At 44.0% G+C, this 25971-nt stretch overlaps 2 protein-coding genes and 1 long non-coding RNA gene across 3 annotated transcripts; 2 read left to right on the top strand and 1 right to left on the bottom strand.

Moving 5' to 3' along the window:
* The first annotated feature begins 6122 nt into the window (after positions 1–6122).
* LOC147600769 (uncharacterized) lies at positions 6123–10287 on the top strand. Its single transcript, XR_015258532.1, has 4 exons — positions 6123–6308; positions 7312–7684; positions 9384–9461; positions 10058–10287. It is a non-coding gene; the product is annotated as an uncharacterized LOC147600769 (long non-coding RNA).
* A 1712-nt stretch (positions 10288–11999) lies between these two features.
* Positions 12000–19032, bottom strand: JCHAIN (joining chain of multimeric IgA and IgM). The gene is made up of 4 exons (XM_086747556.1): positions 18911–19032; positions 14868–15000; positions 13911–13991; positions 12000–13452 (listed from the first exon to the last, which is right to left on the bottom strand). The coding sequence occupies exons 1-4, from the start codon at positions 18972–18974 to the stop codon at positions 13251–13253; spliced, it is 480 nt and encodes a 159-aa protein (XP_086603682.1). The 5' UTR covers positions 18975–19032; the 3' UTR covers positions 12000–13250.
* Positions 19033–23442: 4410 nt separating this feature from the next.
* UTP3 (UTP3 small subunit processome component) lies at positions 23443–25100 on the top strand. Its single transcript, XM_086746833.1, has one exon. The coding sequence runs from the start codon at positions 23447–23449 to the stop codon at positions 25037–25039; it is 1593 nt and encodes a 530-aa protein (XP_086602959.1). The 5' UTR covers positions 23443–23446; the 3' UTR covers positions 25040–25100.
* The last annotated feature ends 871 nt before the right edge of the window (positions 25101–25971 follow it).

Raw genomic sequence — 25971 nt, 5'->3', positions numbered from 1 at the left:
TGAGCTGCCGCCCCTTTCCTCCGACCAGCGCCGCCAACGGACAAACTTCTGCGAGCGGCGCGGCCGCCCCACAGCGCCCCCTGCTGTCCGCTCTCCCCGGGACAGCGGATTCTTGTGGGCATCGCTTCCTTCTCACTGGCAAAGGCTTGGGAAGCCCTGCCGAAGTTCAAGACAACGCATATCTAATTTAATTAACATAGCTTCCTCCTCTGCAGGTTGCTGATGGATTCCTCCCCCTCACTTGTACAGTGTCACTGCAGCACAGCTGGATCACATCTGCCAATTCAGTAGGAAAAAAAAAATCAGCTTTTAAACTTTACAAGCTCCCAGCAGTGCAACACCACCACTGAGGAAGTGGATCCAGCCCTTAGTTATATTGCTTATGCCAGGTGCTACAAATCCACCTTGTAGCCAAGCTGCCAAGAACTGAGAATGTAAGGTAAAGACCACCATCAGCACCAGTGCTTTCCTACAGTGCAGTGTTTTGGCTCATGTAGCCACAAGCAGGATGCACAAGGACCATGAAAGACCTTCTGCCCACTGCACCCAGCACTACATCCACAGCAATGGGTCTGGCCACAGCCTGGGTAGGTTCACACTCATGCTATCATCTCCAGCTGGAGTGCTCAGAGCTCTTGCAGCCCAGAGGAGATCTTCAGGACATAATGACAAAAATCAAGTTTTCAAATGGGTCCAAGACTAACAGGAAGAAAATTTTTTAAAACCTTGCTTGTTTGTGAAGAAAGCCTTTAGTAAGGCCTTTCTCTACCTAGAATTGGTGTTCAAAAGCATCTTTTGTATGCTGTTTGCTGCATTGTTGCAATCAAACCAGATGTATTAAGTTTGTGGCAGGCATTGGCAGGTCATATTCACTGTATCAATGATGTGATATCAAGCCTTGGGCCTCCAACTCTTTAACAAGTTCCCTGACTAAACAATAACTATTTAATGACAAAACAACAAAACATTAAGTCCTGTTAATGCTTTATTGGTTCTAACACAGCTAATTCTCAGTAATTTTCAAAGCCCAGCCTTTGTTTTGTTTCCCCCCCCCCCCCCCCGAACCAAACACCATGTTCAACACTGCTTATGCAATTTGTGCAGTTGAAGAGGTAATGTCCATACTCACATCATCGCAATATGTTCACAGGCAGTACTGTTAAAAACAGGGCATTTTTTTAATGAAAACTTCAGCTGGACCAAGTCGGAACCTTCCTGAATACAGAGGCTCACCTCCCTGAGAGTACAAGTTCCCTAGAAAAAGCAAGCCCCAGACACCTTATGTTCCAGAAAACATTTGTAGTTCCAAAGCTGACCTTGCTCCAGATTCACAGTTGTGAGGCAGTTGTCCTGCCTTTTCGCCAGGTTTCTAGATGCATACAGGCAACATGACAAATGCAACACTACTTAAAATGTAACTTATGCTTTTAAATTACAGCTCCTGTGTCACGGAAACTAGTTTTTGAAGAAATATCTCACCCTATCAGCTCTGCATTCCTGTGTCTTCTTACATAAACACTTGCTTTTATTTACACTCACAGACTGGCCAAGCCATCAAGTTCCATCTGGGGAGCAGGTGGGGTGAGGAGCTAGTAACAGCCAATAAATTGCTCCTCTTTAACCTGATTACTTGGCCTAAAAATTGTTACATGATATCACAGCTTTGAACTTAGTATTCAAGTGTTAATTCTTTGTATGTCTTTTTTTCAACCAAACCTTACAGGGATGAGCGCATAGAAGTGGTCAGCATTGAATGTGAAGTCTCCACAAAGACAAATATTTTTCTAGTTCTGTGTCTCTTACCAGTCCACCTTTAAAACAAGACAGCATAAAGTTTAGCTCTTAAGTTGTAGAGCTCATTGTATTTCCTTTGGATAACTGCTCATTTACACTGTTGAACAAAGGTTTAAATTCATTTTTTATTTAGTATACTTTACATGGAAATTCTTGCTAAGTAACTTCTATCCAATAGTTAGTCTTATACAGCCAGATATTGATTATAAAAATAAAATTAAGGATTTAATATGGCATTGTTAGGGGCCCAAAATTAATGTTTTTCATTTGAAGTGCACTAGGACTTTCCTAAAAGGCTTTTCTTCATGATGCTACTGGTCCAGGTTAGTTCTGGCTTCCCTGAAACCCTTAGAACTGTTGGGTTTCTCTATAGTAAGCACACCCATGCACAGTGCCCACCAAAACATGCTTGCCCAGCTGCCAAGAAGTTGATTTTTCCCTTAGTTGAAATTTGAAAAGGCAATAACCCAAGAGCAGAACTACACACAGGCTGTTATCAACTCACTTGAACAAAACCAAGCTTTCTGCCATCCAAAAAGGTATTATTTTACTTCATATATTCATTTTAAGACTTATTTATTAGCTTCACTAGTATCTTGACATGCTTAGGTTCTGCGTTCAGGCATCTTTGCTTGATTGATTGCTGCAGCATAGTGTTGACATGAACTTGTTAAGTAGCTTGCTTGATCATTCACTATTACTAACAACTCCTGGTCTCAGGTCCCTTCACTCACATCTCAGACCTAGTTTTTACAAAAATAGGAACATATATTTTCTTCTTGAACTCATCATCAGAAGGATGACTAACACACGCTAACAAACTAACCAGTCACAGGCTTACTCAATTATAACCCTTTTCATGAAGTTAAAAAGCAATCCTTCTCAGAAATAACAAGACAAAAAAAAAGCTATCTTTATTCACATCCCCTTTAAACAACCATAGAAAAAAAGGACTAGTTTGTTCTTAAATTTAATTTAAAAAAAAAGAGCTTTTATTTCTACAGAAACAGTAGCTTTCATAAAGCCTAAAAGAGAATCAGAGAAAGTGAACATCATAATCTTCTAGTTATAAACAAACACATGGACCTATAATAACTAAACAGCAGTTAGTTTTAAGAGTTGTCACTTACACTTGAATTAATCCTCATATTTCAAAATGTTTTGAGTTATTAATAGTTTTGAGAATTTACCTGTAATATCTCTAATGAAAGACAATTCCACACACATGAGAAATTGTTTTTATTACTTAAATAAACATAAAACTAAAATCATTTTTTTCACAATAATGAATATCAAAAATGCATTTTTTATTCTTACCTTGGTCTTCAGTCACCATAAAAGAATACATACACTTTAAAAAATACTTAATATTTAAGTAAACCTAGAATTTTTTCTACTACTTTCTAAATAACTTTAATGAAAAAGAAAGCACTCATCCAGCAAAGCCCTCAGTGTGAATATTTATACCCTAAGCCAGTTCCCTCCGGCACACTCATTGGTCTGGTTTCCATGAGCCAATCAAGCCAGGAACGCTTAAATTCAGGGGAAAAAGAGAGGTTTGCTTTTGTTTATTGATGGGGGGAGGGTGGGTGGGTTCTTAGTGAGTTGAATTGTTTTTGGTAAGGAGAAAAGTATAATTTATTTTTTCTGTGGTTACTTGTAAGGAAGCTAGGGAGTGTATTTACATATTTGCTGTAGGTAGGATTGTTGAATTAACATTGCACATGGGTAATTCTGCTGAAGCAATCAGATTGCAGTATTGGAGGGTGGAAAGTTCATTTTATTTTTTTAGTTTCAGGTTATGTGAGTTTCATATATGTTTAGCTTTTTTTGGGGGTGGGATTATCAGCCACAGCTTTTTGTGGTTGTGTATTCACTATGAGGTTAAGAATTGTTTTATGAAACTTCTTTTTTTTTTTTATATCAAGTTCCTAAGCATAAGTATAGCTAGTTTTGGGATTACAGAGAAGCAGCTTGGGTTTAGTTTCTTTTTTTAAGTCTTTGTAAGTATGACAAAAAAAAAAGTTTAAAAAGCTTATTGTCAAAACTTTTTCTATGGTAATTTTTTCAACAGCTTTCCTTCTTGTGTATTTTTGATACATGGCTTAAGTACATTTAAAAAAAAAATCCTACTGACTTTTACTGCAAACAGTGGTTTTTGTTTTTATTGTAAATCAGGATGTTAGGTGCTATTAGCAAATAAAACAAAGAAGGACAGATGTTAGTGAAGTCACTGTTATGGCACTAGATATTTTTCTGCAGATTACCTAATACAAATTTTTTTAATGAATTAACCAGTGTTTGGGGTTGTAGTATTCATGGATGGAGAAACATTTCATGTGATTATAGGTTGGGAATCTGGAGATAAGCAGCCACTGGTTCTGTTTTGCCCAGACCTAAGTGTCTCTACCATTCTGGATTATGTTACAGGCTCATTAATTCTTTGTGGACTGAGACATAGCAACTGAGTCTTGTTTTTCAACACAGCAGGACGGTGCTAGAGTAACAGCTTTGGTAAATGTGCAGTCATTTGCAGCTCCGGTGGGGAAGTAACACCCTCAGTTGATTCTGCTCAGGTAAAGCCATCTATGTAGAAGATTTTCAGACTTAACTTTGCATGCAGTGCTGTTCCTTTGCTTGCAGCACAAATGTATCACTGCACTGAATCATCTGAAGGGCGTAAGGTTTTTACAAATCAATTTTTAAAGGTAAAAATCAATATGTCCTGGAGAGTAACCCAATAGGGAAGACTTGTTTGAAATTATAAACTGACTTTCTAAAGGTTGCTTAAATACCCCACAAGTATTGTCTTCAAACAAATACCTTTTAATGCCTTATGATGATTACAGAGTAGAAGTGGAAAACAACTCTAACTCTTCCTTTTTAGACTATACTTCCTAGCTGGGTTTGAGGTCTCTGATTTACAGCAACTAGCTCGTGGCATTGTAAATACTGACCTCACAGGCTTCTAAGCTGTAGTCAAGCAATTGCAAATCCTTTGTTTTCAGCACTTTTCCACACATCGCAAGCCCCTCTTGTGTGGTATAAATGCGAGAGCTGTAGAGAAATTACCTTCAGCACTGCAGCAGGGGACAGAGAAGCTTGCTGAGCCTCCAACCTCAGTGTTTGGTCTTGTGACACCTTGAGTAGTTCTGTTTGGTCTTGGGTCTGTGATGTTAGTTTAGAGTAATTAACTGCTGAAAGAGTAAAAGAGGGAGCTTCTTAGGTTTTTGTCCCATTGCAGCTCCAGAGTATCAAAGCTTGCCTCAAAATGTGGAATATATTTCTCAATACACACTTTCTGGAGATTAAAAATGCTCACGAGATATAAAAGCCGTTTTATACAAGATCAACGCTAAGTAACAGCCTTCTTTAAAAGAAGGCCATAGAATATGGACTTGCATACTGGTATTTCACTACTGAGGATTGAGAGTTGTTGTTTCTCTCACCTGTTAAGTACATATATTAAAGGTGTCTGTGTACATACATAATGTGTCAAACCATCTCAGCTTTGTTTATCTAGTCTCTTTCTTCCTGTGTGTTTTCCTCAGGCCAAACACAAACTGATCACTTGATTATCTGAGTGTTAGCCATTCACCCCTTCTCATGGATTTGCTTTTTAGACGTGTGAATCTCTGTGCCCTCAAAGTACTGCTGAGTTTGATTTGAACACTATTTTCTTTCCAGGACAGCATGGAGGAAAGCGGTATTGAGGCAGGATATTTTGATGCCGGGAAGATTATCAACCCAGTGTCTACAGGTACTGGATAGCACAAATGCAAGTAGTGTACACATAAATTACCCAATATGCTTAAGCAGTGCAGTGAGAATTGGATGAGGAATTAGCAGAATGCACTCCAGAAGCTGCTAAGGAGACCTACTCCAGTCTGCTGTAGTGGTCCCAAGTAATTTGTTTCAAATTCGTCTACCAGTCTGTGTCATCATTCAAACCCACAAGTAGTTGAGCGATAACACCAGACCTGACCCACATTTGCAGCTTATATTTTACTTGGAGTGCAATGTTAAGGAACACTTAATAAAGGCATGCTGAGCAGTGTATTGTATCATCCTTCAGCAGCAGCAAAGACACTGGTTGTGCAGTCATAAGTAAGTGCTGCTGTTGAAAAGTTAAGGCTATATTTTCTGGCAAAATAAAATTCTGCTTTAATATCAATATTATTCTCCCCAGTCCCCAGGAGTTTTCTGCATGTTTCTGTGTGTTGAAGAAAGCCTTTGTTTTAGGCAGTTAGAGTTGAGAATCTGGTTTCCACAACAACCAACAGCAAACATGCCTAGTGTATTATGCCAGTAGGGACTTAAAGCTAGTGCCTGCCTTGTCTGAAGCAACGCTGCTGAAGTGTTAGCTTCTGCAGATTGTCTTGCACATCTATAAGATTGTCTAAAAATTTCCCTGCAGGATGCCATGGAGGTAATTTTCTCTACATCAGTTAATGCAGAATGAGATTTCTTTTTTCCCGTATGGTATCTTCACTGTCGGAGTTGTAAGATATCAGGTATGTACTTAACTATTTACAGCTCTTAGTAATACCTTCTTAAAACACATTCCATGCAGAGTTGCTCAGGAATTGCTTAATCCAGAGGCATTTGATATGGCAAGTACTGATACTGCAGTATTTAATATTGCAAGAACACTGATCATCTCTAAAGCAAACTTCTTGGGATATGGATTTTTGCAGTGCTTCAGCAAACAAGGACTGTATTGCTAAGCACTAAAAGTAGCAATGATGTGAGTTACCTGTCAGTTGCTACTTGATCACTTAAGCCAATAGAGGTAAAAAGTAATGAACTACAGAAGCATGGTGAACAGTCTGACCTAGTAGTACCGTGTACAGCTTAAGCCATGACATCTAGGTGAAATAAGTGAATTCTGTGGATGTGAGAGCAAGTGAAGGGTGAGTAACAGCACATCAGAACATGGGCAGCCTGGGCTGAAGCCACAGAATTCTTTTGCTTTGAGTTTGTTTGGTCTCCGTGTCTCAAGTTGGGCAGCTGCTCCAAGCTCTGGAGGGAATATTAAGAAGTGGAAGCCTGCTAAGTAAAAGGTATTTGACTGTAAAATCATGTAAAAGATGAGAAGAGTGGAGATTTAAGAGTCTTGTAGACAAGGCACCATAGAGTTCACCAAGGGACCCAATAACTTGTGCTGTTGTAAGCCTCAGGAAATAGATCAAAAACCACGGGGTTGCCAGGGCTGTAGTAGTCACTACTCCTACTACTAGGATTATTACCTCATGTTTGTATGTAAACAGATAAAGCCTTGACCACCTGTCTCTGCAGTGTGTGGGGCAGTGCTGCATTGACACAAAATCACACAGAGGAAGAGGCAAAGTGTGCAATAGGCATGCATGCTCCTGCAGACGTGGCTGCGGTGGCATTTTCTGCAGCAGCATTTGGAGGCTCTGCTTAGAGCTGAATATCCACTTGCAGTTAAATATACTCCAGTCTTTTTCATTAGAGTACAGCATTTAAGCTCTGCTTAATCTAATTTATTTACAGAAGGGAGAAAATGTCTTATAAGGGCTTTCGAGAAAGAAGACTGAGGATCTCAGACTCCCTTAATGGTCAGCGCTGGATATTCCTGAAGAAAGGTCTAGATGACTTCAGAGATGGCTTTCCTCCTTCGCCTGATAACATGATTGTGTATGGCAGAAAGCGGGCTGTCTTAATTACTCTTCACAACAGCATGCTGAAATCCTCACCCACTGCTCTGTGGAAGAAAAGGAAGAAGTGCACCAAAACACAGGTCTGTCTTTCCAAGCTCAGCTGGATGCAGCAAGCCAGGAGGGATTACGTTGCACAGATAGAGTGCTGTCTGAACCAGCTTCCCCTTGTGCCCTACCTGCGCTTGGAAAAGATTATCTCCCTGAAGGTAATGATTTTGTAATCTTGGTTAAACACTGTTTCTTCAGAGAGTTGGAAGAGAAAACTCATCTAGCATGCAGCTACTGTTGTAAATTAAAAAAAAAAACAAAAACGCAGCAACTGCTTTGTTTCCAGAGGAAAAAAAAAACAAGTTAAATAATATTGAAGGTAACTTAAATTTAGATGGTAGGTCCAAATTGTCAATGAGTAATTGGTGGGACAGTATTACAAGTGGGCTAATTGAGGAATCTAGTGCTTGCCATCAACAGATAACAGAAAATGTGTTATCTGTGAAGCTATCACCAGGTACTGGGACAAATTGACATTATAGAGCAGGCAGAGAATCTAATCAAAGCAGAAAAGTTAGGAGTATGTCCAAGATAGTAGAGTATATCTCTGGAACCGGGTGTCTCTTCTGGGACCTCTTCTCTTCAGCAGGTCTCCCTGATCCCAGGCTGGTATTACTGGGGCAATGGAATCATGAAACAAGGGATTGTACTGAAAGGAAGCAAACTTAAAAGCAGCTGAAGGAAAACTTCGTATATGGGCTAACAGATTGCTGTAGAAGATGGCAGAGACCAGAATTTCAGCAGGATTCACAGATCTAGCAAGCAGCCTGAGTTGCAATTAATGCTTTAGAGATTTTTGAGAAAGGTCTATAAATCAAGGCTTCTGGACTATGAAGTGCCTTAACTGCTAGTAGACCTGAGCAGACTTGTGTGTTGGGCACTCCTTCGCACAGCCCCCAAGCAGTCTTACTCCAGCTAGGTTATTTTTGAACACAGGCTTTCTTTTTGCTTGGCTTGCAGCTCTTGTCAGAGTTTGCTGGTATCCTGGTTTCTGAAATGGTTTTAAAGAGCAAGGCTGCCAACAATTACTATGGAGAGGAGATTCAAGAAGTCCTCACTCCCAAGTGTACCTGTGGCACTGAGGAGTCTGAATAGCAGGCAGGTTCTTATTCAGTTGCTGAGTGGACTTAGATGTAGGTTTAGTTTGCTCTTTATAAAATCAATCTACTCCATCTTCACACGTAATAGATAGACAAAAGGGAGGACATGCTCATGCTCTAGAGGGCAGTCCTTCTGAAGGGAAAACTGAGGAGTTGCACGTGACTCAAATCACACCACACAGCAAGGGGCTGGTGAGCTGACAAGTGTCACTCCCATTTTATGAAGAGATGGTGTCTGTAAGGCCCAGGATTAAGTTTTGCAGAGAGGATGACTGCGAACAGCTGAGTGCAGAAGAACACAAAGGCAAAGGTTACAGTATTATTAAGGTTGCCTAAAAATAAAAGCTAAATTTACAGTTGAATGATAATCCACCTAATTTTGTCCAGCTCTTCCTGGGAATAAACTGCAGGTTATAGACTGTGGGTGTGCTTACTTGGATTATGATAACTTTTCCTGCCTTCCTTACCAAAGATGCTGGGGGAAGTGACTTTGTGTAGCACAGGAACTCAAATTACAGCATCATAGGTTATAATTTGCTAAAATTTACTTCAATTTCACAAAGCAACCTCATTTATTGAAAAGAAAAAAGAAATCTGGACTAATTAGAGCTGCTAGCAGTTAAAATATTTATTGGTTGATAAGTTTGCTTGAGAGCTGGACTGATATACACTGCATGGTTTCTTTAGGCATGTGGAACTTGTACATAAAAATGAAATGTGAATGTTTTATTCTAATCTGTTATGGAAATTAATTCAGGAGATGCAAGTCTCACAGCTCCGCAGCACACAGGCCTTTAAGGAATTCCTGGAAAGAAATGGCTACAGAAAGCCTTGGGTGAGTCATGAGAATCTGCTGAGGGTGTTGTCTGTGTCCCCACGTTGATGTGCTTGTGGCTATTGTTGTGTTGTCCCACCGTGCCAGCTGTAAAACCGCCTAGGTCAGGGGCCTCCAGTTCTTCTCTCCTCTGTGTTGGAGCTTTTGGAAGGGAGGAACTGGTGTAAAAGTAAATAGGGCTTTGGACGGCAGCTGGGGCTCAGCTGAGCAGCTTGAAAGTGGTGCTGGGATCTCCCTGTTCAGCCTTAGCCTGAAGGACCAGTACAAGGTGCCATCCTGAAAGGAAGTGAACGGGTTTTTGATGTACACTTGGGACTTCCTTAGCTTTGCAGCTTGCTGCTGATATTCTTACATGCCATCAGCATGTCAGAAGCCAGTGCTATGTGTTAACTGTGGATGCAAAGCAGATTTCAACCTCTGAATTCCCAAGAAAGAACTTCACTGAGTTTGATCTCATATTATAAGCAACAGCTGCCACTGAGCAATATGTGCACTAGATTTTTGACACTTTCTCTTCACATATTTTTACTTTTTTTCTTGAATTGCTTTGTTATTTCAGGCTGCTAATCATGCTTATTTTGAATCTTTTGTTTCAGTTCCTTCCAAAAATGCTGGCTGGGGGAAATGATACTAGAGGTCCAGAGGAGACATCCAAAGCATGCAAGAAAGTGTCTAAAGCGATAGGAGAAAATAAGAAAAGGCTCTTTCATGAGGATGAAATAATGAAGACTTCTCAATTATCTTAAAATTAATACAAGCTAGTAGCTGAGCTGCTCCTAAAATAATATTTGTAAGTTAGAATAAAGTTTAAGTTAGCTTTGAGTGAGTTCTTAAATGGCCAGGTACTTTGAAGACTGGATTTGGACTACCAACTTCCAGGCACAAACCACTTCTCTAGCTTAGGAGTGCTTGGGCTTAGCTAGAAGGCACTGATGATGTCTTGTGCTGTAACATGCTGGCTTAGCCAAAGATCCTGGTCCGCAAACAACTTCACTGTTTCATAAGCATCCACTATGTACTTACTGCTTTACAGAATATGAAAGAAATCTCTGAATTCTCTAAGGCATAACTGGCTGCTTTCTGTACAGCTACTGAGAAATGAAACCTACCTGAGAGTACAAAGCAGTACTCTTCTGCAGAAAGATCAAACCAGGGATGAATCTTGCGCTGACAAAAGCAGACTTAATATAGTGAGGCCACTAAAAATCATAGCCTGTTATCTATTACTACACCAAAAATAGCTGATAAAGACATCTGAGGCCTTTACAGCACCAGAACAGAGCCACTCCATCGCCCTTTGGCCTATTTGTGAGTTCAAGTGCAGCTTTGCCTGGCTGGCTGTGGTCATAAGCTGCTTTCTTTGAATTCCCTACTGGAAAACAATGTCTTTGAGCTCAAGAATTTGTTTTGCTCAGCTTCAACATGTGCTGTACTTTCTGCTACTAATTAAACTTTTTGGTTCAACAGGGAACAGGATTATAAGGATAAATTTCCATGCTTTAAAAAGTGCTTCTAAAAAAAACTAGCAAGAAATCCTTCTTTACCTCAACATTGTGTAAGCAACAAAGCGGTGTTTAGGCAACGAGGACAGACCTGGGACTGCTGGACTCCCAGGATGTGCTGCAGGGTGATTACCAGTTCTTTTGTGAGTAAATGTGAATCTTACATTGTCTCTACAGTCAGGTGTGCAAACAAATGTGGAAACTTCACGTTTAGGGTTTAGGCGCGTGGTTCCAGAGTAGAGGCAGAGCCTCAAGGATGGACAAGTTCCTGTAGCTATAACCTGAAGGGCTGTGTTGGGACATGAAATGCAGCCTCACCGTGACCTACCAGCTTCCAGCATCACAGCATTCCTAGGCTGGTGGACACCAGGACTTTGAAGATGAATATGTCTAGAGACAAATTTCAGAGAGCTCCGTACCTCACCACTGGAATACTTAAAGCCGTGTCAGCACGTGGCACGAGTCTGTTTGCCTCCCTTTGTATTTTGTGTTTCTTTGAATTGCCTATCTTTTTGTGTGAATGAGGGGGAAAAATTTTGAGTTAGTTTTCAGTAACTCTGCTGTAATATTACAATAATTTAGATCTGTCCTCTGAACTCTTTAATTGTTCAAAATTTGGCCCCTTTTTTTCTTTAGGAGAGACACCTGCATATGAATGAGTAGCCCCTGACATACCTGTCTTAAAGGCACTTTGTTCAGTGGTGAGGTAAAATTCTGATCTGTGGATTGCAATTTCAAGAGTGATTGAGGCAATGTTTGCAGTTCTGAACTCCGATCCTGCACTGACTCACAGGGCCTTGAAGCAGCTCAGTGATGCGAAGCTGATCCTAAAATTGTAAACTAGTTCAACCTCAATCTGTCAGTTTCTGTGAGTGCATCGTAATATTTCTATCCCAGTATTTTAGGAGGCTTTGCCTGTAAGTATAAGCAGTTATTTAGGGACAGCTTCTTACTTCTCTGTGAAGGAGGAAAGAATATGATGATAGACTTGGTCTTTGTTATGAATTCTTACTGAAGTGGAATATAATACACAGACTGCTGCAGAAAGAAGTTTATTAAACGTTTCACTAACAAAGCTACAATTATGGGAATAAGGTTTCTGGTGTTTTATTATTCCAATTACATATGAAGCCAGATGAGGACTTCTTAGAACAGCCTAAGGCTTTACAATCAACTTCTGACAACAGTGAGAAACATACCAGCTGTCCCAGATGTAACGTTGGATACCTTACACACTCGTATGTGTGATGTGTCTGTGGGCAATACAGTGTAATGCATTTAAAGGTAAGGTGTAATACAGAATCAGCACCTTCATTTTGGGAGGGTTTTGTGTATGAAGAAAAAAGGCTACTGGTATGAAAGGAGGAATGAATCCCTAACTAGGGTCCTGCTCTAACATTAGAGTCAACTTCACAGAATTTCTTTAAGCTTTAAATGCAGAATGAGGAACAAGAAAAGAAATTCAAGCCAACCTGGGCTTTTTTTTTTTTATCAATTGAACTGAGAGCAGGGGTGGAAGAAGGCAGCGATATCAGTAAAAAAACTGTCAAAAGTGAAATACCTAACATGTCCTAGAAGAGCTTTCTATTCCTGGCACAGCTGAAGTCCTGGCAACTTTGCAAAACATGTCAGGGTAGTGGCATCTTTTTATCTTCTCTAAATGTACGTGAAAACTAGAAGCTTGCAATTGTCAAAGTGCTAGTAGGATCTAAAATGCCCAATTGTAAAGGAACTTTGAAATATAAATTCTCGATCTCATCCCTCATCTTTTTGCTCAGATCTGATTGTAAACCAGCCTTCTAATAATTGCACAAATTCTGCTAATGTAATCAAAAGATCTTGTATAATGGTTGTGCAGAGGTTGGCTTTAGATTGCTCACAGAGGGAAATACATGGACATTCTTGCTGATGTCCATGACAGCCTTGCTCAGATAAAGACCGATGGAAGACTGTCAAAAAGACAGGTTCCCCAGAGTTGTAAACGAGTGCAGATCTGAATCCTTGACTTGAGAGGAATTACTGATTTACATCTGCTGAGGATCTGCTCTATATGGTGATAATGTCTGAGACATAACAATGGCATTGCAGATATGAGAACAGAGTCTGACAGCCAGTAGCTGCTCTTGGGAGATGGCACTCATCTGATGTTGAAAACAATATGAAGAGGCAAGTTGCATTACCCTGGGAGCTGATATTTTGGACACTGTTGTCCAGGTACTACGGTGCTATATGTGTATTTCTGGTAGGAACACTGAGTGCGACGGCTTGAGCACAGCACTGGATTGAGCTAATCGGCATAGCAGGATGCTGGTGTCAGAACCGCTTGAACGTTTTTCGTCTCGCCCTGGTAGATGAATGGGAAGGTTGTGGTGTAGCACGTGTCCCTGTTGTAGGTATAGCAGGTTTCCGGTTCATTGCAGGAGTTGCTCTGCTGGGCCTGGTATATCTCGCCACCGAGCTCAATGTCTACAGGATCGCATTTTTTGCAGCTGGAAGAGATGGAGAATAGAACAAGTGTTAAGAGTTGTGATGGAAAGACGCCCCTGGTGAAACCCGAGTCCTGCTCGCTCATCTGCAGAGGCACCTAGGTGGGTACTGTGGCCTTTCTAAGTTTTGCACAAAAACTCCCAGCCAGATGCTTTTAGTATTGGCAAGACTGGCCCCTTAAAGGGAGGGTTAAACAGGCAATGTGTAATTGGCTAATATTTGAGACATTTGAGAGGGAAGATTCCCTGTTAATGTGAGACCTTATGTGAGTTAATCATGGAGATAACAATTTCTTGGCTTGCCACAGAAAATGAAAGCTAGACTCCATGGGGAAAACTGTCCTCTGTGACTCTGCCTCACCTTCTCTACTGGCCTTCAAGCACATTTTTGAGCTGCTGTGGGAAATGCTCCAGGGGAGGTGAAGTCTTAGGAAGTGAAGTTAGTAAATAAAACTACTTACAGTTCAGTCATGCGGTAGACAAAAGTGGTTCTGAGCGGGGACAGGGGGTCAGAGATGTTCTCGCGAGCCTTCAGAGGGACTCTGCGAAGGAGGGAAGAAAATTCCTCTTATGAAAACCACTTATTAAACACGGGACTACTCTGCTGTGAACAATTCTCAATTCTCAGATTATTTCCTTTCTCAGCCTTTTCCATAGCAAAGCCCAGGAACAGCAGGTCTTGCCATTTCTGTGCCCTCAAAAGCAACAACCCTCCCCAAGAAGACTGCAGCAATTTCTGAAAGTGCCACTTTAAAGGTGACAGTGCTTATAATCTTTTAAAAAAAAAAAACAAAAAAACCAAACCCAAAACCGACTCTGAGCTGGCAAATGCCCAAGAGACTTGCAGGACATAAACATGTTCAGTGATTTTTCTGTTGTGAGTTCTACCAGACTCCTGCAGCTCTGAGCCTGAACTTGGTCCATGTTTCCAAGAGGGACACACACTTTTGTAAGGTTTGTGAATGAAGAGAACAAAATCCTACTCTTAAACTGAGATCTGCCTCATAGGATTAACCTTTTCTGATGGTTTAGACAATAACTAATTCTCAGCCTATAAAATAGCAGGCTTGCTAACAGATGGGTAAATGAGTCCAGTGTGGTGGGCCCAGTTTGGTTTCAGGTCAGATCAACTGCAGAGATGTTACACTCCACTTCCCCAGCCTGTTTTGTAAAGCTACTACTGGACCACTTAAAACAGAGGTGCTCTTTGTATCTGAAGGGACGAAAAACAGCTTACTGTGAGCTGGTAAAACACCCAGCAAAAGGAATTATTCCAGGATATCGTAGAAAGCAGCTTATGGTAAAAACGATTCACATCACCAATGCCAGGACACGGGAAACAATGCACAGAAAAGGTAACTCGTACAACACTTCATCTCCTGTTCCCCATCCCCATGGAATAGTTGTCTGCCACTTACAGGATGCGTATGTTTCTCTCCAGGATTTCTTCATTAGGATTTTCTTTGGAGGGGACAAACTTTGCGGTTGCTGTTACACATTGACACTTGTTATTGACCAGCACATACTCATCCTCAGAGTCCTCTGAATAACCTGCAATCACAGGGTCAAGAGAAAAACCTTGAAACCTGCTCTAGCAGAAAGCAAAGCGATGAGAATGACAGAAATGCACCATTAAGGCATCTTGATAGAGAAAAGTCCAGGTTTCAGCAGGTACAAATGAGCCTCTTGGCAAAGGTGAGATCAGCTATATTCCCTGCTCAGTTTACAGTATGCTTCTGCTTGTGGAGGTGATAGGACTGGAAAGGAGAAAACAATGAACCTGGACACTGTTGCTGGAAAAAGAGGCAAACATGCAGGGGTGTCTCATGAAATGGGAAGAAAGTCCTCTTACAAGCCTCGAGCTATTCCTGGCAGCTGAAATGCTGCTTTTACCTTAACTGAGGAGGTTATCCAATTCCTTTATCATGCACGAGGACTATTCTAGCAGTCCAAACCCTGGTTTGGATCTGGCCTCTAAATAAATGTCTCTGATCTGGCCAATGTGGCAGATGTCTCAGCGTTCTTTGAGTGGTATGTTGTCCCTTGGGTCCCTGAGGGAGCAGATCCCAAAAAGCACTACAGGACCCAGCACGAAGGCAGCCCGGTGACCTGGCAGTGAAAGGTAAGTGGCTCTTTGGATGGCTGGGGTTTGCAGGGAAAACTCCAGTCCTGATTTTCTGCTCTTCTTATTATACTGAGGTTGAATTTTGCTGCTGAGGAGCTTCCTGAAATAGAGAACCAGCAGCTTGGCTATGTCTCCTGTACTTCTAGCATGTTATTCAACATGAAACTCAGTCAAACCAGGGTAAAACATCCCGTCTGTCACCCAGAGGCTTTTTGGATGTTCCTGGTGGCATGCAATGCCTACTTAGAGAGCAAGCAGATGAATTTGAAATAGCTTGTTCTTTACTAGTTGGTTTTCCCTAACCCGGAGCCTCTGGTCTGTTCACCCATGACAAGCCAATCTTCCTTTGATATGCACGCACAGTCATACCTTAAGTGTTGTTTTTACATCCCTCCTTATTTGGAGATGCTGCTAACGTCAAGTTCACAGCCATCACTTGGCAGCACTCCCCTTCTAACAGCACCTGCAGCCTGCTTAGAAATACCAAACGCAGTGATTTTTGTCTCCAAGACACGGATAGTTCATATTGGGCTCAGACGGCCCTCCCAGTTCTGGGGACTCGCCTACTCTGCTTGCCCCTTGGTTTAACCATGGAGAGAAAGAAGAAACGTCTGTGTCCATCACGTCTATGGAGGATTTCAGAGTCACTTTGACTTAAAAGCTTTGGTCCTAATAGCTGGCTTGCTTTGAGTTATCAAAGCAGGGATCAGTATGGAGGCGGACATACACATTACATAAGCTCATGTCTTTTTTTCTTTTTTAACTTCCATGTCCAAAACTGCTGAGTTTTGTGAACAACAGACCCTGTTGCTATAGGGTGAACGGGACAGTGCTGAAAGCCTGCGGGAGCAATAGCAAAGTTGGGATCCAGGAGCAGCACGTGGACTCAGAGTTGGACTGTAAGTCTTCTGATTTGTAGTCGCTATTGGCAGCAGCTTAACTGGCACATGAAGCTGTCTGCGAGGCCAAACCAGGACAGTACTGACTGGCAGAGCCCCTAAGTATCTAGTTTACAATGTAATGAAAATTGCAAAGTTTTCTACCTAAGGCTTTCCTTCCTGCCCCTACAGTATGCTGGTCTCATCTGCTTCCATTCCACTGGGCTGTTTTTGGAGATCCTTACAGGCGCTATAACCGTGAAAAGGCACAAAACCTGTAAAATGATGCCTCAGAGAGACCCTACAATTCACCTGCAGGTTACCAATGCTGTTTCTGTGACAACTGGCAGCAGAATACCTTCTCAAGAAGATTCACTGTGCAGCTTCTTGATCGGGAAGGAAATTACTTTGCTCCCTTGGTTTGGGTAGTAGAGCAAGCCTCACAATTTCCTTTATCCCTCTACAGCATGTCCCACTAGAGCATGAGCCCACCGAGCCCTTTAGAGCCAGAGCTGGCTTTTAGCCGTTCTCTGTACAGCACGCAGCACAACTGGCCAGCTGTACAAATGCCGCTGCAGTGTGTGTGCATAGAGCGTAACCGCAGTCGTGCTCCTGATCGCAGCGTGCCCCGCCAAGGCAGAAATACATAATCACATCTGACACACGGCGATGGTCACTCTTTGGAGCTTAATGGCGCTTGTCTCCGTATACTCCTTATTCCAATCCCTCTCGCTCCGCATACATCCTCTCTGCCAACTCGTCATCCAACATGAACACTTCCCTCTGAAGCAGAAGCTTACTAGTAAAGCTGCTCTAGTCTTTGTCTCCTTGAGTCTTGACCTTTCTTTTTTTCTTACAGAAAGTCCCTGGCTTCTTGTCCCTCACGGGGAGTTTTCTCTGATGTCTGTCACTGTATTCTATGTAATGTGTGCGCCTGTAAGCCCTTAATCCAAAGCAACTATTCAGGTCAAATCCTGTCGGCTCTGGGAGTTGTCTCAAAACCTTTGGGAGCAGGCTTTAAATCATCTTATAAAATTATATTACTATACTCTTCTATGAATATGCAGAGTTTGTTGGCTGTACTCTAAAAATATTATCCTGATCTAATTCCTAGTGTTACACTCATGGCTTCAGTAACCATAAAAGTTAGAGGTACTCCATATATTTTTTTAAACTAAAATTACAAAGCTGCACAAAGATTGTTTTATCAGCAATACTTTTGTATATCACCCAGTAAAGTCCCTTTGGGAAGAACGTAGTTAAATACAAAATTTCCTAATGCCCTTCTAAATGTGTGCGGGTTGGATTTTCTGGTGCGTGATTTACTGTGATATGGTGTTCCTTCCCTCCTCGATGCTCGCGTGGAGATTATTTTGACAAAATTTCTCATCTTCCGCTCTTGGGTTGCCCTCTAATACACTAATACACCAACAAAACCCAGCTGCAGCGTAGTGCAGAAGCAAATGCCTTCCAAAACTATTTGTTCAAACTCTGCACATGCAAGTAGCTACTTTATTAAAGTAAGAAGAAGTTCAATTAGACCAAAAATACATTAATTAAAACATGAATATTATGAACAGCACTCCTGTAGCTGCATGCAACTCAAATTTTACTTCCCCTCTAAGCTGCTTTGGTGTGTATCTATATATATATATATATTAAGCCATGCGTATGAATGGGGAAGACCAGACCGGGCTCTGTGTTGAACTGACACAGTATTTCTTTATGTTTTTTACCTTTTCAGCCAAAGGATTATACAACTGGTCACTTTTCATCGGAAGCAGTGCTTTCCCAAGGACCTGCCTGGGTAGGCAACAAGGCGCCCTTTCCCGAAAGTTGGAGGAAATGCAAGGAAGCTGTTGTCCATGCTGCTGGGATGGTTATTCTTCAGCACGGATTTAATCCTGCGCACCAGATCCACCACGCGAATGAGGATGGCTTTGGACTGCTCTACGGAGATCTGGCATCTAGTACCTGTGGAACCCCACTGAGGAGCATGCTGAGATCTCAGTCTAAATCAAGAGTCTCTGAGAAATTCATTGCAGCTATGTGGTAACTACAGTTTCATCAGAAATAGGCTGGCCATAGCCATATGACAGGATTACCAGGAAGATTTGAGAAGCCTTTAAATCTAGCAGGTAAGAGTCTTGCAAGCTTCCTAGCACTGCAGAAAAGCAAGCATGTATGTTTGCGGTTTGTTGCTTCAGAAACCTGATAAAAAATGGCTAATCATAAAGTCTTCAATTTGCAGCTAGTCAACACTTTTGAGCCTCAAGGCAGCAATTAAAAACACGCAGCTCTGTGGCGCGTAAATACACGAGGTGTCCAAGTGCCACTGAAGCATGACTCCTTGAGCAGGTTTTGATTTTTGACTGTTAAAATTATTAACAGGCCATTACGCAAAACCTGTCATGGATAGCTTAAGCACGCGTTTCCATGCTCGTCGTTTCTCACCTACCTGCCACAAGGACGAACCCCAGGGAGACAGCCAAGGCCACGCACAGCAACAAAGAGCTCCTCATCTTGCCTTCCCTTCTTTTGAAGTACGCGAGTGGAGAGCCCGTGTCTGCCTATAAGGGCGTGTGCAAATGATTCGGCTATTGGTTTCCTAAAATAAACAGCCCAGCCAGCTAGCACTGACACTATGGAAAATGCAGCTGGGGACTGAAACCGGGCCTGCTCAATGCACGAAGACCTCCGGCTTTCAGAGGTGAAGGGGGGCAGGGGGTTGCGCTACTACTGTGCGTTTGTATTCTGTCCGTCACTGACGAGCAACGAAGCTGCTGAGCGCACAGGACTGCAAAGCCGCCCTGGTCCTCAGGGTCCCTGATCTCACCCTCAGGGTCGGTGGCACTGTCCCACCTTGGGGCGAGGAAGTGTCCAAATAGCCAGGGGGGCACAGCTCTGGCTCCTAGCTGTGAGAAATCCAAATTAAAGATCACTTGACTCGTATTATAAAAACACTTCAGGCTTCAGGATCAGAATCCTGTTTGCACCACATTCTCTGCAAACTTATATGAAGGGCTTGACCTGCCCCCCAAGAACTTTCAGTCAAAGCAGACAAGATAAGAGAGGGGAGGGGTAAAAGAGGGGTAAAACAACAGCAGGTCTGTGGCAAAGCTGAGCTCTTCCTCCAGCTCTGCCCACTGCAGAGAGGAGTTTCTTTCCCTGTGAATGGAAAAGGGGGTCCATGGGATTTGCGGCAGACGAAAGGCTCCAAGTCAGGTGCCAGGCAAACTCTCTGAGGTATTGGGCAAGTGAACTTTTTCTGAAGGATGGGATTACTGGAGAGGACCTTGGGTTTTTTATTGTCCCAGATTTGGGATCACCTGTGTAACTCTGAGAAAGAAACGTTGCAATGTAACCTGCAATGCTAGAGCTGTCTCCATAGCATGTGTATGTGTCTTGCCTAGAAAAGGCCCCTTGTAAAGGGAAGCCCAGCCTTAGCAAGGGCCTCCAACATCCGGGGACAAACAGGGAGGCAGAGCGAAGTACAAGGCTGGCAGGCCCATTCTCAGCCAGGATTATTGCATCAGTGCCGTCTGAATTTCTGCTACCTGCAACGCGTGGTTCCCTCCATTAACATTAGCAGCACACGCTAAACCTCCCTGCGTTCTCCAGCTTTTCCTTACGCAGCAGCCTCTGTGACCAGATCCAGGCTTTTCGCACAGCCCGTGCCGCCCCTGGCTCCCCGGGGCTGGCTGCTCTTGCCAGGCTCTCAAGAGGCTGAAGTCATTAGGCAACGCTGCGTTAGTTCCTGAAAGGGCAGCCGCTCACCTTACAGGCCACCTTCCGTTTCTTCAGACCTTGTTTCTGGGTCCCCAACCCTAGAGCTGCACAAAGGCTTTGGAAGCTGTGTCCTGAGCTTTTTTCTCCTTGCACAAACGTCTCATCTGGCAGTTGCATGATGCAATGAGCTTTCGTGTTGCATCAGTAGCGCCCACACGCAAGGTTTCGCCTGGGAGGTGGGGAGGAATGATGGGTGCAAGCTGGGTTATGCCATAATTCTTCTCTACAAAACTTGTTTTCTTGCTAGAGCTCCATGTTTAGGAGGGCAAAGTTTGGTTTTGTGCCTTTCCTCCTCCCCGGAAAGTATTGCCAAGGGTTTTAGGTGCAGCTGTCTTCCGAAGCAGCAGGAATATGTTCCCTGTGCCCCAGCTTTTGCAGGAGATTAAAAATGAATCTGGCTAACCATAAGGCGTTAGGGGTGTCTACCTAAAGCTTTATTTGTTTCAGTCACCTTTTTTTTTCTTGTAACAAAATAAGAGGGTTTGGGGTTTTTTTTGTTTTTAAGAAGTCTTTTTAGAATTTTTGTTAGAAGTCCACTAAAAAAAAACAAAGGGAAGGGATGCAGGCAGCAGAATGAAGCACATGCCGAAGAGGCTGGTCCTGATCTGTTTTGCCAAACTACGCTGACAAAAACACAGCACTGGCAAAGTCCAAGCAGAGGCATCTATCAGTATTTTCAAAGCAGAAGGGAGAGACAGAGTAGAACGATATTCTGTGTGATTCTGTTGATTTTGGTGTTTTCCCTGACAGAAGGTGCTTAGTATATCTGGTTTTCGGTTCCTCATTCTACACGTCTGCATAGGGTCCCTTTGGTCTGCATGTGGTGGCGCGAGAGCTGTTTTTAGTCCCATTCAGCCACCTGAGGATTTCTGTCTAGATTGCAAGCTCTTCAGAGGAAGATTTTGTTTTACAGACTGTTACTTTTATGGACTATCCCCTTTTTACTGTGTGACATGTTGAATTACTAGAAAATTTACTGGGGAAGCAGGCTTTAAAGAACTGTGGCAGTTTGGCAAGGGGCTGGCAAACTGTTACCCCAGGGTTAAATTCTGGGCTGAGTGGGGAGCTGGACTGCCAACCTCACTGCGAGGCAGAGGCTAGCAAAGGAAAAATTGAGAATTTGAGAAGAAATGGGAACTAGCTTTGTAGTGTCAATCTCCTTTCGCTTGTCCTGCACCTCCAGTTGGCCCTGGACGTATGCTGTACAAGGACTTTCCAGGGAAGAAGCTGGGCAGGTGCCTGGATGACATGAGGCAAAATAGTTGTGTCTTTGTGCGTCCTTGCTGCGCTGCGTGAGGAGGGGAGAGGAGGTCAGCTGTAGCAGGGCACAGGGTATCTCCAGGTAACACACGGTCCACTAGCAGCCTGTCCTACGGCTTTCTTTTCTCCTTGTGTACCACTCAGAAGCAGAGAAAATGGTGGATTAAAACAGACCTGCAGCCGTCAACGATTATTGAACTGGTAGTGAGGATTCCACTGATGCTTACAGTGGTCCGGCTGGTTTGGCTTGAGCAATTCCTGATAACTGGGTAAACTAACTCACATTCAAGGTCATCTCCAGCTTCACCAGAAGTGGCATTTTTGCAAGTCCTGAAGGAAGTTCAGATCTCTGTAGATGCTGCTTCTTTTGTGCTCTTAGAAATGAACCTTGGATTGAGACAAAACACGTCAATTCCATTTAAATCCAGGAGAGTCCAAGCGGAAGTTGGCCTCATTTTAAAGCTCTAAATTTTGAAAGGGCAGGCTTTAAAGAAACGAGGCTACATTGTGAGGACAGTTGGATGGAAACCGTCAGGGTCAGGGACGCACCGAAGGCCTGGGTTTCTGTAGGTCACGCTAGGAAACGTTATCTGGCGTTTTAACCACGCGGAAATTGGCTGCAGACTTCTCTGGGTGGAATTCACACAAAAAAGGTAGGACAAGGCAGCAAGATTACAAAGCGTGATCGGCAGAGATGGCTGTATTTTAGTGGCCAACTAGGACAGAGAGAGAATTTCCACCGAGGAGTGGCTAACAAATGAAACGACTGCTATGTCTCGCTCACCAAACCCAAGTTCTTTTTATTGCTCTTTCTTACACAGGCCTGCATCCAGAGGAGGTAATAACGGAAAATTGGCCCGGACTGAGTTGGAAAAGGTGTCTTTGTGGCAAAACACGTCTTTGGTGCAAGAGTGGATGGAGAATTTTGACCCAGAGGTGACTATGTGGAGAAGCTGAGCGTGTCACAAAAAAAAGGCTCATAAGTGAGACTTGTCTGCCATCAGATCTACCAGGATTCAAATGAATCACCAAAAAGTGAGTCAGGTTGTGCTCTCCCCTCTCTGTTTCAGTTAATTTTAACATTTGCTTGACATGTCTTTTTCCACAGGAAGGTGGACAGGAGTATTTATAAATAAAACTGCACCTGTTTGGTGGTGAGAAAAAGCCACCTGCGCTTATTCTACGCAGAACTCCCCTTGCTGGGACGCGTGGCTGCTTAATTTATCAGGCTCTGGGTTTCTGAGCTCGGACTAAACTCAGATCCGAGGAGCAGAGAGGACAGCGAAGCAGCTCCAGCCCAATTTGGCGGCCTGCCTTCGCCTCACAACCTGAAGGCTGATCCGCAGCCCCTGCCAGGGGGCTGTGTCCCCGTGAAGATGCAATTCGGTGATGCGAGGGACTCAGGAGAGTTAATTTACGTACCTCAGGTGTGGCCAGGGAGGTTTTCAAATACTTTTTTCTCTCTGAAACTTGGCTCTGGCTGTAGGTAGCTGAGTAACGGGAAGTTTCGGTTAATACAGGGACAGATGTCAGGTGCGCTTTCTACATTGCTTTTTATTTTTTTCCCCTCTTGTTGTTGCAAGATTACTATCCAGAGGATGTGTCTGTGCTTTTAGGTGCAGAGAAACCCCTGAGGAGGGGGAAAAGGCACTGCTTGCTTTTTATGTGGTATTATTCATTGCTGATACCTGACTTAAAAAAACAAATCCTTGTTTAGTGTCTGCCCGCATCTCGGGTCTGTATGAGGAACCGGACCGTAAACTCCAGCGATTTAATCTATAAGGCGGATGTTTAACCGAAAGGGACCAGCTCTGCCCCGGCAGCCGCGGCCATGCCCAGCGCACACAGACCCCGCCGGGCGCTGGGCCCTGCCCGGCCCCGCTCGCTCCGCGGCCTCACCCGGAAGCGGAAGCGGCGCGGAGCCGGAAGCGGCTGAGCCGGAGCCATGCGGACCCGCCGCGGTACCGTCCTGCGGCCGCCGGCCCGCCCCGCCGAGGCGGAGGATGGCGGCGAGGAAGAGGAGGCGGTGGGCGGCGGGCCGGTGGACCCCGAGGAGGAGGAGGAGGATTTCCATGATGCGCAGTTCCGAGCGGTGATGGCGGCCCTGGAGAGCGGGGAGGAGGCCGGGGACAGCGAGGAGGAAGAGGAGGAGGAGGAGGTGCTGGGGCTGCAGCTGCCCGAGGAGGACAGCGAGGAGGAGGATGGAGACGGTGAGGAAGAAGAAGAGGAGGAAGGGGAGCAACAGGGGCTGAACCTTTACGTGGACCACAGTGCGGAAGAGGACGGAGGGGAGGAGGATGAGGATGGAGAAGGTGAGGAGGATGGAGAAGGTGAGGAGGAGGAAGATGGAGATGAGGCTGAAGACGGGGACCTGTCCATGGAAAGCGACTTGGAGGAGCGTCATCAGGACACCAAGCTCCCCAACGAGCTCTCCTGGGGCCAGCGCAAGCAGCTCTACTACGACACCGACTACGGGAGCGATGCCCAGGCCAAGGGCAAGCGCAGACAGCAAGAAGTCGATGCCGAGGAGGAGGAAGAGGAGCAGGAGGCCCAAGTCATCCAGAGGCGGTTGGTGCAAGACTTGGGGGAGGATGATTATGGGCTGGATGTGATCCAGGGGTATTTGGCTGAGCAGCAGAAAACCCACGATAGCAAGGGGCAGAAGATTGACAAGGATTTGCAGGCTCTTTCCAAAAAGGAGCAGCTGAAGCTACTGAAGCAGGAATCCCCTGAGCTCCTGCAGCTGATCGAGGACTTTGAGGTCAAGTTAATGGAGCTGAAGGACGAGCTGCACCCGCTGCTGCAGATGGTCAGAAATGGCACGATCCCGCAAGGGAAAGGCAGTCGCTATCTGCAGACCAAGTACCATCTCTACTTGAACTACTGTGCCAATATCAGTTTCTATTTGGTGTTGAAGGCCAAGAGGATGCCGGTTCACAGTCACCCCGTTATCGAACGGCTGGTTGCTTACAGAAATATAATCAATGACCTGGCTGTTATAGACCAAAAGTTATCCTCGCAAGTTCGTATGCTTTTGAAAAACTACTACGATAAGAAGGAAGATAAATTACGGAAGGAGAAGAAGTTTGCGGTGTTTCTTCCACTGGACGTTAAGAAAAACAAACTGAAACGAGCTCCTGTTCTTGCTAATGGCCAGGCTGCTGCTAGTGAATCGTCAGGTGAGTCGGAGCTGGATGAAGAGGCTGCCCTAAAGTACTACAAGATGATGGAGGAGAAGCTGAAACTCAAGAGGAAGAGATCTGAAGACCAAGACACTCTTGAAGAGGAAGCGACGTTGGAAGGAGAGGATCCAAATAAAAAGAGAGGTGTGACCTATCAGATCATCAAGAACAAAGGCCTCACGCCCAAGAGGAGGAAGATCGATCGCAACCCCAGGGTCAAGCACCGGGAGAAGTTTCGGCGAGCCAAGATTCGCCGCAAGGGCCAGGTCCGTGAAGTTCGGAGGGAATTGCACAGATACGCCGGGGAACTGTCTGGCATTCGTGCGGGAGTTAAGAAAAGCAGGAAGCTTCAATGATGCTCGTTCTTCTCTGTTCCTGAGAGCTGCAAGCAGCGCTAGTGAATCCAATAAAAAAATTTGTAAAAGATACTGTGTTTTTTATCCTTGAGAAATCTGGGAGTGGGGTGGTAATGAGTTGGTTTTTTTTTTTCAGAGGCTGCTTTTCAGAAGGTGCCACCTTTGAGAGTAGCACGGGGCCTTTTCCTCCCGCGGCCTGTGTGTTAAGGTGTTTCCTTCTGTTGTGATGCTGTCGTCTTTCTGTGCTGTAAATACGGGGTGTGAGGGGCTGCAGTGGGTGCGCCAATCCAAGGGAATGAAAAGGGCACTGACGGTGGGGTGGGATGGAGGGACCTGTGAGAGATACCTTCACTTCATCTCTGATAAATATGGTAACTGGTGTCTGCTGTTGTAGGTCTAATGTAGCATTGATACAGGACAGATGGGTAAGATGTAACGTTGTCTTCAGTCTGAAGGTAAGTTTTGGAAATGTTTTGATTACTTCCATGCCTTCTGGTGGGGAAACACATTTAACCCCACTGTGAAGTTCTTGCTGGGAGTGGCCAGTTCCAGTTCAGGCTGTAAAGGAAGAAGGACTGATTAATTTTTCTTAAAAGATTAACAAACACTGTCTTGGGTAAGACCTGCACTTGTGTCTGGGACAGGTTTCGGGGGCCCATGCCTCTCTTTGTGTACCAGTAGCATCTAAAAGGTACTACAGTTTGTTTCCCGTGTGAAGTCGCTCGAGGGGAAGAATTCTCGTGTCAGTAAAGGCTGTTCCATGTTGTGGAAGCACAAGTGTAGCTAGGTGGTTTGTTTTGGGGTGGGTTTTTTTTTGTGTGATAGCCTTTGTGGGAAGCCAGAATACGAGCTTGTGTTCTTGAACCTGGGACAGGACAGGCCAGGTGCTGTAATTCAAATACGCAGATGCTCTGCTTGTTTTCTGCAAGTGA

The sequence above is a fragment of the Chlamydotis macqueenii genome, chromosome 4 (assembly GCF_036417535.1).
Source record: "Chlamydotis macqueenii isolate bChlMac1 chromosome 4, bChlMac1.mat, whole genome shotgun sequence".
In the NCBI taxonomy this organism is placed as follows: domain Eukaryota; kingdom Metazoa; phylum Chordata; class Aves; order Otidiformes; family Otididae; genus Chlamydotis; species Chlamydotis macqueenii.
This window is presented reverse-complemented; position numbering and strand designations above follow the sequence as displayed.